The sequence below is a fragment of the Cygnus olor genome, chromosome 2, assembly GCF_009769625.2.
Source record: "Cygnus olor isolate bCygOlo1 chromosome 2, bCygOlo1.pri.v2, whole genome shotgun sequence".
Taxonomy (NCBI): Eukaryota; Metazoa; Chordata; class Aves; order Anseriformes; family Anatidae; genus Cygnus; species Cygnus olor.
In genome coordinates, this window is record NC_049170.1 from 139,749,188 (window position 1) to 139,764,572 (window position 15,385).

The 15,385-nt window shown below is 38.1% G+C and overlaps 1 protein-coding gene across 3 annotated transcripts in view; it reads left to right on the plus strand.

The window, feature by feature from the left end:
- FZD6 (frizzled class receptor 6) overlaps nucleotides 1–15,041 on the plus strand; it is a 29,404-nt gene extending 14,363 nt beyond the window's left edge. For all 3 annotated transcript variants that reach the window (XM_040546635.1, XM_040546633.1, XM_040546634.1), the window contains 5 exons: nucleotides 4,655–4,851; nucleotides 7,637–8,654; nucleotides 10,675–10,823; nucleotides 12,111–12,533; nucleotides 13,007–15,041. In XM_040546635.1, coding sequence (XP_040402569.1) covers nucleotides 4,655–4,851; nucleotides 7,637–8,654; nucleotides 10,675–10,823; nucleotides 12,111–12,533; nucleotides 13,007–13,163 — 1,944 coding nt within the window. In that variant the 3' untranslated portion in view covers nucleotides 13,164–15,041. The remainder of the gene's footprint in view (nucleotides 1–4,654; nucleotides 4,852–7,636; nucleotides 8,655–10,674; nucleotides 10,824–12,110; nucleotides 12,534–13,006) is intronic.
- The last annotated feature ends 344 nt before the right edge of the window (nucleotides 15,042–15,385 follow it).

The following is a 15,385-nucleotide window of genomic DNA, read 5'->3' on the forward strand; positions in this document are numbered from 1 at the left end:
CTCCACGCCGTACCATTTGTTTTCATGCATCTCACTTGTGTTCCTGTCTGCAGGGCCACACCATAGCTGGAGTACTGAGACAGGCTGGCTTTCCCTCTGGAGAAAATGGGATACAGACATGCTTCCTTAAAGAGCCCAGTGCTAAGCTAGGTGGTGTTTTGCTCAGTGCTGAGGATATTCCTCTTGTCAGTAGTGATGTTCTGGTCTTTGATTGCTTGACCTTACTCGTTTCCCACAGTGAATACACATGAGCTTCACAGCAGTTCTGTGCTTAGATTCTTGCACTGACGATGCAGTGGAAAAGTTTGCATTTCAGTCCTTAGTTTTCCCACTACTCTTACTTGGGGACATTACAGACTACATCATCTTTGGCTCTACAGTCGCTTTCTGCTAGTTATTAGGTGGTTTGGTGGTTTGTTTATTTTTTGTTTTGGTATACTGTTAGCGTATTTTATTTTGCCTCGTATTTACTGGGTTTTGTTTCCCATAGGCAGAAGATGACAATTTCTATTTTAGGACTTACATTGGCCTTGTGAGGCTCTGTTCTTAGTTTTCAAACAGCTTTGTTTCACTCTGTTTTCGCACTGCTGTCGCCAAATCTGCAGGTTTTCATCTCTGTCCTCCATGTGACAGGACAACGGTGGCTATTGCTAGGTATGGTAACACAGCCCTGAGGCAACCAGCTCTTATTTTGGGGGAGCTTCTGGTGTTGGTTTTAACCTTTTTGCTTACGTATTATCCAGCAGGAGGAGCGAATACTTCTCCTGGCTTTGGTGAGATTTTGCTTTCATGGTCCAAGAGGAAATGCAGACCTATTATTTTCTATAATGCAGCATTTCCAAAACTACTGGCTGGACACGAAGCCCACATTTAAAGATACCTAATTGAAAACAGAGTTCCAAGTGCAGTTTGCCACCTCTTCTGTTGCTCTCAAATGGTAAATGTAGGCAATTTCTAAAAATAAATCTGTACTTTACAAATCCCGTTTGTTTGTGCGTGGGGCAAAGGGTTTTATTTTACATTTTGTAGAGGTTTTTGGTTGGGGGAACTTATGGCCAACAAAATCTGTTGGAGTTCTTTGTAATCCACAGATTTGTTGGAAAAGGTGGCTCAGCCAGTATATTATACTTTGATTTTCAATAAGGCTTTGACGTGGTCATATGCTACAGGTTTTTAAATAAACCACACTGGTAACCCAAAGGGGACTTTCTTTTTTAATGCCTGTATAAAGAACGGGAAGAAAAGTAGGAATAAATAAATGTGTGGTTGGTTTTTTTTTGTAGTTTTTTCCCCCACAATGTAGGGTGCGAAATCATTAGACGATAGTTTGGTCCCATAGCAAAGAAATGGCTAGAGTGGTCGCCCAGCCACCTGTACGGAAACCTCTGATACACAACTCATTCATGCGTGGCCAGAGAAAGGGACGGACAGGGAATGAAGACAACAGAATTTACTGAAGAGTTGTAGAAAGGTCTTGTGATGCGGCTGGGCAAGGAGATGGTAGGTGACTATTTATGTGAGTGGCCCTGATCTTGTATCAGTCGCTCAGCACAGAGCCTTTGTGGTCACTGTGCTTTGTTCTGGGGAAATGCGAGGTCAGTGTTCAGACGTGACCAGGGCGATGCGTATTATGAAAGGGACAGAAATCAAGATTTAAAACGGTGTTATGCTAATGTAGCATACATATATCAGGAGCACCGGGGGATGCCGGCTCGTCCCGCGATGCTCGCCGTGCTGCCAGGTCGGGGTACCCAGCTAAATACAAGTTTGTCTGACTCGGTCTCTGCCAAGTGTTGAGAACACCACACTTCCTGCTCTCTACTTGTGTTCGCACTTCCAGGTGTCAAAATGTAAATATTTTAGACAAGCTGAAAGATATTGTAAGAAAAATTACTCTCGTCAGCCAAGCCCTTGGATTTCGGCTCCGATTACCTTGCAGGCTGAGCATAGCTTTCTTCTTCCTCTAATCTGGCGTTTCTGTATTTATCTGTTGGGACAGTTTTGCTTTGGAACAAAACCTGTTCCTTAAACCACAGTAGCCAAAGACAACATGCTGTAGTAAAACTCCAGCAATCAAGTTTTCACTTGCCATTATCTGCCTGTAATACGCAGCATTATTAATTGCGCAGTGATTGCCGTGGTGTTCTAGCTTTGGAATCGTTTCGTATAACAGAAGTTGTTAGCGTGGCTGAGGTTGGTCTCAAATCCTGACTTTTTAACCAGACACAGCTTTCTTTATGCTCACTTTCTGTATCGTGAGCTTACTTAGACTGTCACCTTATTTATTATGTTGAAAAATATCTAAAATAATTGCTAATTAAAATAGAAGGTAAAATATTTCTTTAGACAACATTGATTTTATAAATATGAATACCATTTTTTAAATTTCCTGCCTCTAGAGAAAATATTGCTGTTTTACCGAAGTCTGCAAAAGCTCTGGACTGACACCCTAAAACTTGCTCTGCAAAATTAATTTTGTTTTATATCAACTGAGATGAACTGTGAGGAGATAAAAAGGAAGAATTAATAACAAGACAATTTCCCCAGGAGTTGACATCAAATGTAAACTCAATTTCTGTACGATCACTCAAGCTATTGTCTTTATTTTATCCTAAGTGCGAGAAAGAGCAGAGCTAACGTAAATCAGATATTTGAACAACAAAAAAAAAAGTAACTGAAAAGTATGAACACCACGACAGTGCAAAGGAAATGTAATTCATTTAGGGCTAACGGCTGACTACTTCTTTCATCTGAGGCAGTGTAGCATTTTAGGAAGCACCTTTCCTTGTCCTGAAATCCTCAAGTCGCCTTCCTGGGAAGGCAGCTGCAGAGCAGTCATCCAGGTGAGGGATCAGGTGCCCGTACTGTAAGGACAGCTGCACATGCAGCTTGCAGTCAGTCCTCTAAGCGTAGTGCCAACATTTTTATTTTTTTTTCCATAAAATGGTTTTCTGTCACTCTTACCCTGCCTTATCTTACCCCCACCTCCCCATTCCTGTGTTCATTACCGAGGTATCCCACCTGAAGGGGAAGTTATTTATCGATGTCTTTCCTTTTCAACTGCATGCCCAGCGGTAAGACTTGGTCTTGGTACGTGGGTGTGGATGTATTTGGGATACTTAAAAGCTGACAAAATTAAGGATGCTGTTCCGGACTCAGAGGTTAATCCTTCCTTTACCGGTTCCTGCTTGAAGAATTCGGACTAATTGAGATATGGAGCTGTTAGTGGCAAAGCATTAAATAAAATTCTTAGTGGTCATTTCATTTTTACTGAAAGTTCTGCATACTTTGAAAATTTTGTGCAGCGTCCCTATTTACCAGCACGTGTCAAAGTGTGTTCAATGCTGTTTCAGCTTTCCTGAAACGCATGAATTTGACTATTTACACGTGATACAGGGATTCCTTTTTCCCGAAATAGGCAGTGTCTCATCAAAAAGCCTACCTGCAAAGCGCTTAGGCTGATGGGATCCTGCAGACCCGTTTCGCCCGCAGCCCTCGGTTAATCCCTGCTGCCCCAGAGGGTTATTTAAACGACCTGGCTTTACCTAATGAGCCGGATCAGGAGCTTCGCCTGGTGTTGCAGGGAAGGCAGAGCAAACAGCAGACCGGGATACGGGGATTTATTAAAGAATGAAGAGATCGGAGCCTTTGAACATGCACGTGCCCAGCCAGCTGCTCTCGACCTGCCTTGTTGCTGCTGGTTCCAAGTACCAGAGTACAAAATCCCTTACAAGCACCAGAGCCCATCTGAGGGTGCTGCTGGTGTATTCTCGCTTGCTTCCTTGACTGTGCTGGCCTTACAGCAGCACAGCAGGTGGAAAAATGACTGACAGCTATTGGTTTGCCTGAAGTTTATACCTGTGGTATGGTTTGGCTAAAGTCATTTACCCTAGCAATAAAGTTAGTAAAATGCAGAGAAAGATTTCTTTTTTTTTTTCTCTAAAGGCCTCTCTGACTGTGAGTAATGGACTGAATGATAGGAAAATTGCATTACATTTCATTCTGTGAACTCTTCACTAGGAATACTCATCAGTAGTTCGTTGTCTAGCATCCAGTAATACAGGTAGAAAAGTTCTCAGTTGTGGAGATCTTGAAATATCATTATTGCTCACTTCCAAACGTATATGGACTGCATTAATAATAAATATATATATATATATATATATATATATATAAGAAGAAAAACACAGCAAATTCTATAGCCTGAGGGAAGATGATGAATACAACACAATGGACTGAAAATGTAATTTCAACAGAAAGTACATCTTTAAAAATCTCAGCCTGCATATTTAGAAGCTGAATAGCCAAAATAGAAACTTAGTATTTTACACCCCACCTCTTTAAAAAAAAAATAATCTTGGACTTTAATGATTGCTTTCAGATTTCTAACACTAATAAGAAAAATCAAATTTAAATAGTTACAGATGGACTAAGATCTCAGAGTAGGGACTGTTCTGGAAGAGCCAGTGCAGCCCAGGAGTGGTTCCTCAACACTCAAACCACCAGGTTTTGCTCTTTCACAACTGCTGGACAGTGTTCTCTATCTTTTCAAACCTCCAGGAGAAGAAATATGAGCCATAGTGATAAAAAATAATTTTACTGTCTTGAATTACATTTTAAAAAATACTAATCAAAGCTTTTTTCTTTCCCGAAGCCTTTTCTTACTCTTATGAATCTCCACTGTTCACCAGACGTCCACACATTTCTGTGCAAAGCATTTGTTCCTGCCTGCCTGGAGCAAGTTCATGTGATTCATCCTTGCCGAAACCTCTGTGAGAAAGTGTATTCTGACTGCAAGCCGTTGATTGACACTTTTGGAATCGCATGGCCTGAAGAGCTGGAATGTAACAGGTGGGGTATTTTTCATGTGATAAGTGGCAGAGGTGATATTTTTCAAATGTACCGTAATTAACCCAGACCGAGTTGAAAATTGGAGACAGGATGCTAAAAATCAGCTTGCTGTACCTTCCGTGTTGTTGGTGACCCTGCAGTGCTTATGCATAGGACTATTCTTATATGTTACTTTTTTCATAATTAAAATGGTCACATATATTTAAATTAGTAAATTATTTTAAAATTTAAATTATTAAAATTATTAACTTGAAAATGGTAAGTGTTACAGCACAGATGTCACTCTGCTTTCTGATCTCTGTACTAGGGATAATAACAGTACTTTACAGGGTTTTTATAAATAATTGTTCATAAAATAACGGTATCTAAAATATTCTGTATTTGAGTGCACACAGCATTAAATAGTAGAAGCCTTACGTTATTCCTAATTACTTGCATGTGCAAATTCAGTCTTGTATTACTTTTCCTGTACTGCATGGCAAAAGTCACATTTCCAGTGATTGCACCTTTTTCCTCACAGTTGTTCAGGTCTTTGTTCCAGAGAAAGGACAATTTATATTACATTTGGGAAAAAGAGAGTCGTCATATATAAAACGGGAATGACTTAAACAACTCTGGTTTAATCATTTTGAGATTCTGACCTTCAACTGAAGATACTTATAAATGTTATATGCCAAGTGTTCTTAACTGCATCAGGGCAAAAAGTATGAGAAAGGAGCAAGGAGTGGAAACTTAACAGGTCATGTTTCTAGCCCCCATGCAGTTGCTGATCCATGACGGGACTGAGGCAGAGCTGGGACAGTAGCCCTGTGCCATGATTCTTGGTAGAAATCCGTATTGAAATGCATATGACAGATATATGGCATTAACTCTATTTCCCTTTTTCTCTGCACAAAAATTGAGACTTGTGCACAAAAGTCTTCCAGAATTGGTTTGAAAAATTGGGAAAATTACAAGCTAATCCATTGATTCAATATATATTCCAAATGACATTTCAAATCAAATTCCACTTCTTGCAGGAATCATTGCAGCTTTAAAATATTATATTACTGCTAGCATTTACTGAAGATGGCCCTACATTGTTCATGTGGGAAATGATGTCTGCCCAATTGATGACACAGGGAAGGCCAAGTAACACAGGATATTCTGAAAACAGCAGAAGAGGAGCTGGCATGAGGATGGGCTTCAGATTCAGTTGCAATTCTGAGATTCACGCTCATATTCTTACAGACATGCATAATGACTGTTAAGACATGGGTGAATAAAGTTTGTGCTGTTCTGATGTTCGTACTGGTCTGGCCCACAGTTAATGAAAGAATCTGCTTCGGAATCAGTTTTCTTAATTATTAGTCTGGCTTTATTTGGCCAACACAGTAATGCAGAGAAACAAAGAACTTAAGGCTTTTTAGCTCAAGCTGAGCTTCCAAATTGACATGGAGGGGAAAAAGTGTGCTGACGTGTAAGGTCAGTGCATTCCTTGCAGACATGCCCCTACAATAGCGTTTGACAAAGAATGTTTGGGGATAACAGAATCTCGCTTTAAAAGCTAGAATGCAAAACTTGTTATTTTCAAATACATGCCTAAACTCAGAATGCGTATTAACATAAATCCCGTTTTGAATAAATGCTTACCTGAGTTATACTTGAATAATCGAAGATCTGTCTAACATTGCTAATCCTATATTAATCATAAAAAAAAAACTCATATTTTGTCCAATTAAATCTTTGAACAATTGAGTCTTATGCAATTTCTAAATGAACTTTTAAAACACTGATTTTTTTGCAATGCTTATGTTTTTAGCTTTGTCTTTTTATTGCTGTTGACAATGAAATATCATTATAACACAAAATCATAATCGTCATCATCACACACTAGTCATCAGTTAATTCTAGATACTGTGAGCAGTCTTTGTTCTTTGATTGAAGCTTGCATTTTGACAAGATCATTTGCTGTCCCTCCACCAGATTTTATCCAGATAAAATCTACTATAAATATTATATATTAATATTAAAGAAATAGTGTGGATTAAGACTATAAAAGAACAATCGCAGTTTGAGTAAAGCATTTCGTAAGCAACAAAACAACAGACAACGACAGTTAAATAGCTGTGTTTGATTAGCCTTCTAAACTGAAAATACATTGCTCTGTTTGGATGTATTAGAACAAGCCCAGAGGAGGGCCACGAGGATGCTCAGAGGGCTGGAGCACCTCTCCTGTGAGGACAGGCTGAGGGAGCTGGGGTTGTTCAGTCTGGAGAAGAGAAGGCCCCGGGCAGACCTTGCAGCGGCCTTCCAGTGCCTAAAGGGGGCTACAGGAAGGCTGGGGAGGGACTCTTGGTCAGGGGGTGTAGGGATAGGGCAAGGGGGAATAAGCCTTAAACTAAAATAGGGTAGGTTTATATATTCGGAAGAAATTCTTCACTCAGAGGGTGGTGAGGCCCTGGCACAGGCTGCCCAGAGAAGCTGTGGATGCCCCATCCCTGGAGGTGCTCAAGGCCAGGCTGGATGGGGCTTTGGGCAGCCTGGTCTGGTGGGAGGTGTCCCTGCCCATGACAGGGGGATGGAACTGGGTGGGCTTTAGGGTCCCTTCCAACCCAAACCATTCTGTGATTCTATGTTTTTTAAAAATACCACTGAGGTTTTTCATATAATGCACATTTTGCATTATCTATAAAATTTCATAGTACTTAGAATCAGATTTTTCACTTCATTTTTTTCAGTAAGAAATAACTGTAGTTGATAATGAGGGGTATTAAGATATTTCCTCTTCTGTTAATTTGTCTAGACTAGTCAATTGTGACGAGGCTTCTCCTGCCACTGCTCCTGTAACCACAAACGCACACGGAACTCAGAAGACCCCAGGACAGACGCGAAGGGATTATGGATTCTGGTGTCCCCGACACCTCCACACTTCCAATGGACAAGGCTACAAGTTTCTAGGCATCGATCAGTGTGCACCCCCATGTCCCAATATGTACTTCAAAAATTACGAATTGGATGTTGCAAAAAGCTTCATTGGAATAGTTTCAATCTTTTGTCTTTGTGCTACGCTTTTCACATTCCTGACTTTCCTGATTGATGTTAAAAGGTTTAGGTACCCAGAGAGGCCAATCATCTATTACTCGGTCTGTTACAGCATAGTGTCTCTAATGTACTTCATTGGATTTCTGCTTGGGAATAGAACCGCCTGTAACAAGGCAGATGATAAGCTAGAAATTGGGGAAACAGTTGTTCTCGGCTCCCAAAACAAAGCCTGTACTGTCCTTTTCATGGTTTTGTACTTTTTCACTATGGCAGGAACCATTTGGTGGGTGATTCTTACCATCACCTGGTTCCTCGCAGCAGGAAGAAAATGGAGCTGTGAAGCTATCGCACAGAAGGCTATGTGGTTCCATGCCGTTGCGTGGGGAATACCCGGCTTTCTAACCATTATGCTTCTTGCCATGAACAAAGTGGAAGGGGACAATATCAGTGGAGTTTGCTTTGTGGGTCTCTACGATGTGGATGCCTCTCTGTACTTTGTGCTTCTGCCGTTATGCCTTTGTGTTTTTTTCGGTCTCTCTCTTCTTTTAGCTGGTATTATCTCTTTAAATCATGTGCGGCAAGTCATCCAGCATGATGGCAGAAACCAAGAGAAGCTAAAGAAATTCATGATTCGAATTGGAGTTTTTAGTGGCTTGTACTTGGTGCCACTTGTGGCACTTCTCGGGTGCTATGTCTATGAGCTGGTGAACCGGAAGACCTGGGAAACGACTTGGGTGTTCGACCACTGTGACCAGTACCATATCCCTTGTCCTTATCAGGCAAGTAGCAGTTTCTTTTGTACATAATACTGATAAGTTAGTTAGCAAAAACCCCTTATACGTTGCTATATCTTGCAGTGTAGTTTAATAAATTATTTTCATGTTAAGTAAACAGTTCAAGAACATGCAATGATTAGTTGCTTTTTAAGTTAAAATTGGTGGTATCATATTTTCCGCTGAAATTTTCTCCTAAACAAATTGATTTCACTCAGCAATTCCAACTCACAGCTGTAATGGGATTATTCGAACTTTATGCCATGAGTAATGCTGGGGACAGGGATTGTTTTTCACAGTGTCTTTTCATAAAAGCAGTCACTCTGTATTTGGATGCCTAGTTCTGTATTTCAGTACCTAAGGTGAATTCACATCAATTTCAATTGAAGTTGAAAAAAAATGGATCTTGAAAATTGGATTTAAATTGTTGTTTATAACCATAGATTTTCATTTTCATCTTTTTTTTGTTGAAGTATAGAACTGTAAAGCACTTGAAACTACAAAACAAATTTCCAGTATATTTTTTCCATGATAGCTGTCACTTCCAGGCTAATTTTCAATAATGTGAAGAAATCTTTTAAAAAATAAAAATGCTTTAAATTGCAGAGACGTTCACATAAGACTCTTTTTCTTTTCCTAAACAAAACTTCCTTCAAAAGGCTTTTAAAGTAAGTAAAGCTGCCCCATAGCCAGTACTCTGAACCTTATGTAAATCTCTTAAATCTTTTTAAATACATAAAATTCTCTGCAATTTTAAGTAATTTGTGGTTTGTGACATTCCATTTAAGAACAATTATAAAAGGGGAAACCATCACTAAGGCAACTACAAGTTTCTCATGTTATCTTTCATTGTTTTGTACATACCATCTGTGTTTTTACTGCAATAACTTGTCATCGAAACGAGGAATATAAACACAAGCATTATGGGGGGGGGGAAAAGGCTTGATCCTTCCACGTTCTTAAGCATCCTCTATATCCTTTGTATTGAACTTGGTGTAAACCGAACATCAGAGCTCACAGGCTTCTTGGCTATTTTGTGCTTCCATTAACGTTTCATTAACAAGTGCACTTGAGGAAGTTTCGCATTGAGCTCCGTTTCAACTTAGATGGCTCAAATTAAACAAGGTTGAAAATAAGGCTTTTATTCACTTTATCAACAAACAAACAAAACCAACTTGTTCTGTAGTGCTTAGATATACAATCTTAGCATAGTAAGGCGCACAGAGCCTGTATCCTCAGTCTTTAACCTATTGGAAAGAGTAAATAGCAACAACAAGTTTACACAGAGGTGTACTTACTGGGCTCTGTCCGTATGACAAACAGCGTGTGCTGTTAGAGCTGTACGGTAGCTTAAAGTGGCGTGCTTGGCCATGGCTTCCCTGAGCCGTGATACGTCGATCAGAACAGAACCAAATAGAAACAAACTTCAGCCTAAGTAGCTAAGGCTACGTGGCTAACAAAAATGCTGATTTTTGTAGATAGGATTGGCAGGTAAGCCAGGTAACATAAATTAAATTTGCAGCCTAGGAGGAGGAGATAGTCTGTTACAGAGTTAAATGGCTCGGCTCTTATGATCCTGTTCTGCAAATAGGTGGATTAATTTTGCAATAAACAGAAAACAGCTATGTTGTTCCCTGCAGCTCCCTGTCTAACCTGATTAACTCCCAGCTCATCCACCCGCTGTTTCTTTTAAGCTGAAGGGATGCATCTCATCCATACAAACCATCTCTGAAGAACACGGTTACAAAAACTATTACCCCTAAAATTACCTTTCCTGTCAATTTAAAAGAAAAATATTTCCTTCTAACTAATCTCCTCTCTGTGTATCCAGCTGTAGCCTGCAAGCAGACATTAACCAGATCCGACTTGACCGTACATGTCTTGCATTTGTCCACAGTACAAGCCTCAGCAAAGAAGAGCAGCCATGAGGAGAAAGTCTCTCTTTTACATAATTTGTTTGGTTTTCTGCATTCAAAAAATAACAAGTATGTCTTCTCTGTATTTATTAAATTTTGTTGTCTTCTAGGCAAAGGCACTAGCAAGACCAGAAATATTTTTGTTTCTGATGAAATATTTGCTGACACTAATTGTTGGCATATCTCCAGTCTTCTGGGTGGGAAGTAAAAAGACCTGTTCAGAGTGGGCCAATTTCTTCAACAGAAACCGCAAAAGAGAGTAAGAGCAATTTTTATTCTTGTTTTTTAAAGTGTATACGTAAATATATTGGATTTCAGGCCCTTCTTAAATGTGTCTCAGGTAATCAAAACGTTGTCCTTGGGCCCTTTATCTCTTGAAGTTTGAATGCTGCATATGGGCACCAGCAAAAAGTTCCACTGAAGTCTGTGGAAGTTTTGCATACACAATGGCTTGACTACGTTCTCAGAAGACAGAAAAATATTCTCCTCTGCTGATTTGTTCTCTTCACAGAGCTGTAGACATACTGTTGTATTTAGCGTTGGATAATATCTGGTTTCCAGTCAAATCAGGGAAGATAACTTTAGCCAATAACTTGGATCTTTTCATGTATTCAGACTTTTTTCAGCACTGAGCTATGTTTACTATCATGGAATAACAACATCCTCTGTTTTTCTCATCTTGTCAAGCTTATCTTATTTGAAAATTAATTTTCATTGTCCCATCCTTAGCTAGGCTTTATTGTATTAAATTACTGTCCCTTATTTTTATTCTGAGACAGAGTAATTCAGTTTAATTACTTAATTTTAGTAAATGTATGTCTATGGTTTTAAACGGGTTACAGATGTCATCTCCATTTCTCATAACTGTCATTTTTTTTCCTTTTTATTCCTTCATTGGATGAGGCTGGATCCTTCAGAAGGATATTAATCATTCTTAGATTATCTGTGTTACTCATATATTATAATGTATTTTAAGATCTTTTTATTTCTTTGAATTTCCCTTTATGCAGTCCTTAAGCTCCTTTTATTTTACATCTACATTCCATGATGGTGAGCTTATAGCTTCCTTTCCCTCTCCTCTCTTTTTCCATTTCCTGTAGGATTTTTCTTGCATTTCAGATGTTAACTGCTTTCAGCTATAAGAATTTTAAAATAATGAAGTCATTTTTATAATGCTTGCTGTTTTTTTCACATGAACAAGGTTTACATTACATAAAGTTAATTTGGTAATACAGCTGCTTATGAGCTAATCCTGCTTTCCTCTCTTAGATGATTAAACTACTGAAGTCATTGGACCTACTTGCAGAAGTAAGAAATGTAGAAATCGGCTTTATTTAATTGTTCCACTGGCATAATTGTTTTGAAGCCATTACAATCAGATTTTTTCTCTCTTTTTATATATAATTGTTTTCTTTATGTTCATTAACATCCAGCTCAGATCACATCATTGTTTGCTCTTCTTTTTATGTTTTTGTGTACCAAGCTATAATGCATTCTATCTGAGGTTATCCTCATCATTCAGTTATATGCTTGTATTTTCTTTCAGTCCAATTAGGGAGAGTCGAAGAGTACTGCAAGAATCGTGCGAATTTTTCTTGAGGCACAACTCCAAAGTTAAACATAAAAAGAAGCACTACAAATCGAGTTCGCACAGATTGAAAGTAATTTCGAAGTCAATGGGGACTAGCACGAGTGGCACAACAAATCATGGAACGTCTGCAGTAGCGATCACTAATCATGATTACTTAAGCCAAGACACTGTTGCAGAAATTAAGACGTCTCCAGAGACATCTGAGAAGGAGGCAGATGGAACATCAGCCCAAAAAGTTGAGGAAGGCGAAAACAGTGGAAATCAAATGTTATGTGGTTCTAAACTGACCGTGGATCAGGTGGAAAAAAGAAACAAAGCAGATAGCACATGTGATATGAGTAGCTTGTCTGGGAGTGTGAAGAGAATAGGTGAAGGAAGGTAAGATTCCATAACTCATTTTTTTACTTGTTTTACATATATTGCTACTATTCCTGTTTTTTCTCTCTGACAAATCAGTGTACAATTAACTGTCAGTAGCTGTCAAGAGTACTGTAATTCTTGCAAACTTAGGGCCATGTATCTTTACAATGTGATATGGGCTATTTTATTGTTATTTAGGATTCTTTTTCCTTTTAAGTGTTGAGTGCTGGAGCTTCAGCTTGAATGATATTTTTGTGTTGTTGAGCTGTGACCCTGAATAAATCTGTGGCTGCAATACAGTCCTTTTGAAAGGTGACAAGTCTGAAAAAAGAAAAGCTTGAAGTATACAAAATTGTACTGTTTTCTCTTGAATGGAAAATAGCTAAGATACGTTGTCAGTTTGTTGCTTAAAAAAAAAAAAAAAGTTTTTTCCAGTCTAGTGAATTGTGCTTAAAATTGACTCACTGTGTTTTATTTCTCATTACTTACAGAGTAACTCCTAAAAATGATTTTATTGAATCTCCTGCATTACAAAGGAGCAGTTCACAAATACCTGATGTCTCGCAGTCAGGCTCCATATCACTACTTGTCTACTCGGCTTCAGACACCAGAAAAGAGTTGGATTCAGGAAACAGTTCAAACCCTTGAAAGACTGATTTTTATTTGAACACTTTCAATGAATAAAACTGATATGGATTCTGTTACACTGGAAATAACAGATATTCTGTGCCTTATTAAAAATCAGACACACGTTGTTTTGCACTTATAAAAATGTAAGTTTTGTAGTGGGGACAACTGGCAATAATGTACTATATTCATACCCATCCAGGAATAATGGAAATGGAAGTTCTATAGGATATAGCTGGATTGACTAGCAATAATTTAAGAAAGATGAAAAATATTATTCCCAATATAAAGAACACTTTTTAATAAACTGTATTAAAATAATCCATAGAAAGCACTGTTACTTTTCAAGGCATACGAGTTCCATCTGCATATTTGATATTTTTCAGCTTTTTACTTGTTTTGGATTTTTTTCTTTTTTACTATCTATTAAAAAGCATTATCACTTAAAAATAAGAGATGCATAAACTTTATAAATTGTCATGATGTGTCAATTATAGCACTGTTTTATGGTAGTTTCTACACTGAATATGAAAGGGAATCTGGAATCATAGTGATTTATTTTGTACATAAAAATGAATTATGTAAATAACTGACTGCATAAGGTCAATATTTAGAACTACTGTTTTGTATTAATTGTATAAACTTGGTAAAGTTAATAATGCTTCCGTTAGATACTACTGAGGTCAACAGTTTTATGATGATCAGGCAATTTTATTTAGTTCACAGTAAAGCAGATTGTATCTTTATATAAAACATACACCATACACTACACATTTGGCGCAAGACTGGTCAGACGTGGGCATCCTGTATAAGAATAGCACATGAATACAGCTGTACTTCAGAAAAATGCTTCTTTGAGCCCCTCCTGGTATGGTGTTCCAGTGCATCGTGCCAAGCAGGGAAATGCTTCAGATCCTCTGTCAAGGAAGACAGAATCTGAAGTATATGTTTGTTGTCTGTTTTTTTGTTGTTTTTTTACTGAACTGCAGTGAAAGCGTATGCTTCCTTTTGTTTCTATGCAAGTAACTTGAACTCTTTTTTTAAATCTGTAGAGAAACCTTGTAGAAAATAAACTGTGGTGCAGATAAGCTAAGATGCAAGCTTGTTTAACAGTACATTTTACATAAAACAAGACCTTAATAACTTTTCTACGAAGTTTAATTTTCTATATGCTACAGCAGTATATTTTCTTTAACTCAAGAAGGCCTTAATACAGATAGCCTTTCTTATACTTTCTTATGATAGAATGGTGCTCCAGAGCAAGTAATACTGATGTGCATAAGCGTTTCATCATTCATCTCTAAAGAAATCCTGGCTCCAGTGAAGTCAATGTCATTTATTACTTGAGGTGATTTGGAGCCAGGATTCCTAAACTGAAACTTCACTGCAATTTGTAAGACTGTTCAGCATCGTGTGTTTGATTACTAAGAGGAACATTGCTCTTAAATTGTTATCTTTATTTTGTTATTGTGTGGAGGAACTGTGTTCCAGTTTGTGCAGCACTCATGCTGATGCTTTGAACAATCGAGCAAAATTGCATGGCACAAAGGTCATAAAAGTACTGAGTCAACGGCAAATACTGTTCTGATAAACCGGAGTTACTTGTTTTATTGATCACGCATTGAAAATTGAATGTATTTACCTTTATATTGTCATGTGCATTTTCATATTTGTAATTTATTGCCTTAAATAGGATGTGCTATTTCTTTCATCATTTTCCCCATTGAGAATATCTGATATTCTTGCTGCTGAGAAGGACAGTGAGAAAACCCTGTGAAAATGCACACTAAGTACCCTTCGTTCTTTTAGTTATGTTTGCAAACGGGTAACTTTATACATGTTCAGTAGTTTTGTTATTACTGTCTTTGTTAGTAATAAAAATACTGTTGTATAGTAAAAGTTTGCATTGGTATTTCTTTCTAACTGGATTCAGCATGTTTATTCCTCTATTACTGTGGCATTTCTGCACCTAAGACACTTTAATGTATTTTTACTTAGAGCTCTATGAGGTAATAATTATTGCAATGCTTTTATCCCTCCTGTATGAGAACCAAGACAGAGAACAATGGTGGGAATTGTTCAGATGAACATGGAAGATTATGAAAGAGTGAGAAACTGAATTAGCTCTTTCATCTTAGCATTTACAGCATTCTTTCTTTCATGACCTCTAGCTAAAGACCTCCTTTAGATTATATAGAATGTGTATTTCCACAATATGCTCTTGCTATGACCTTCTTAAAATA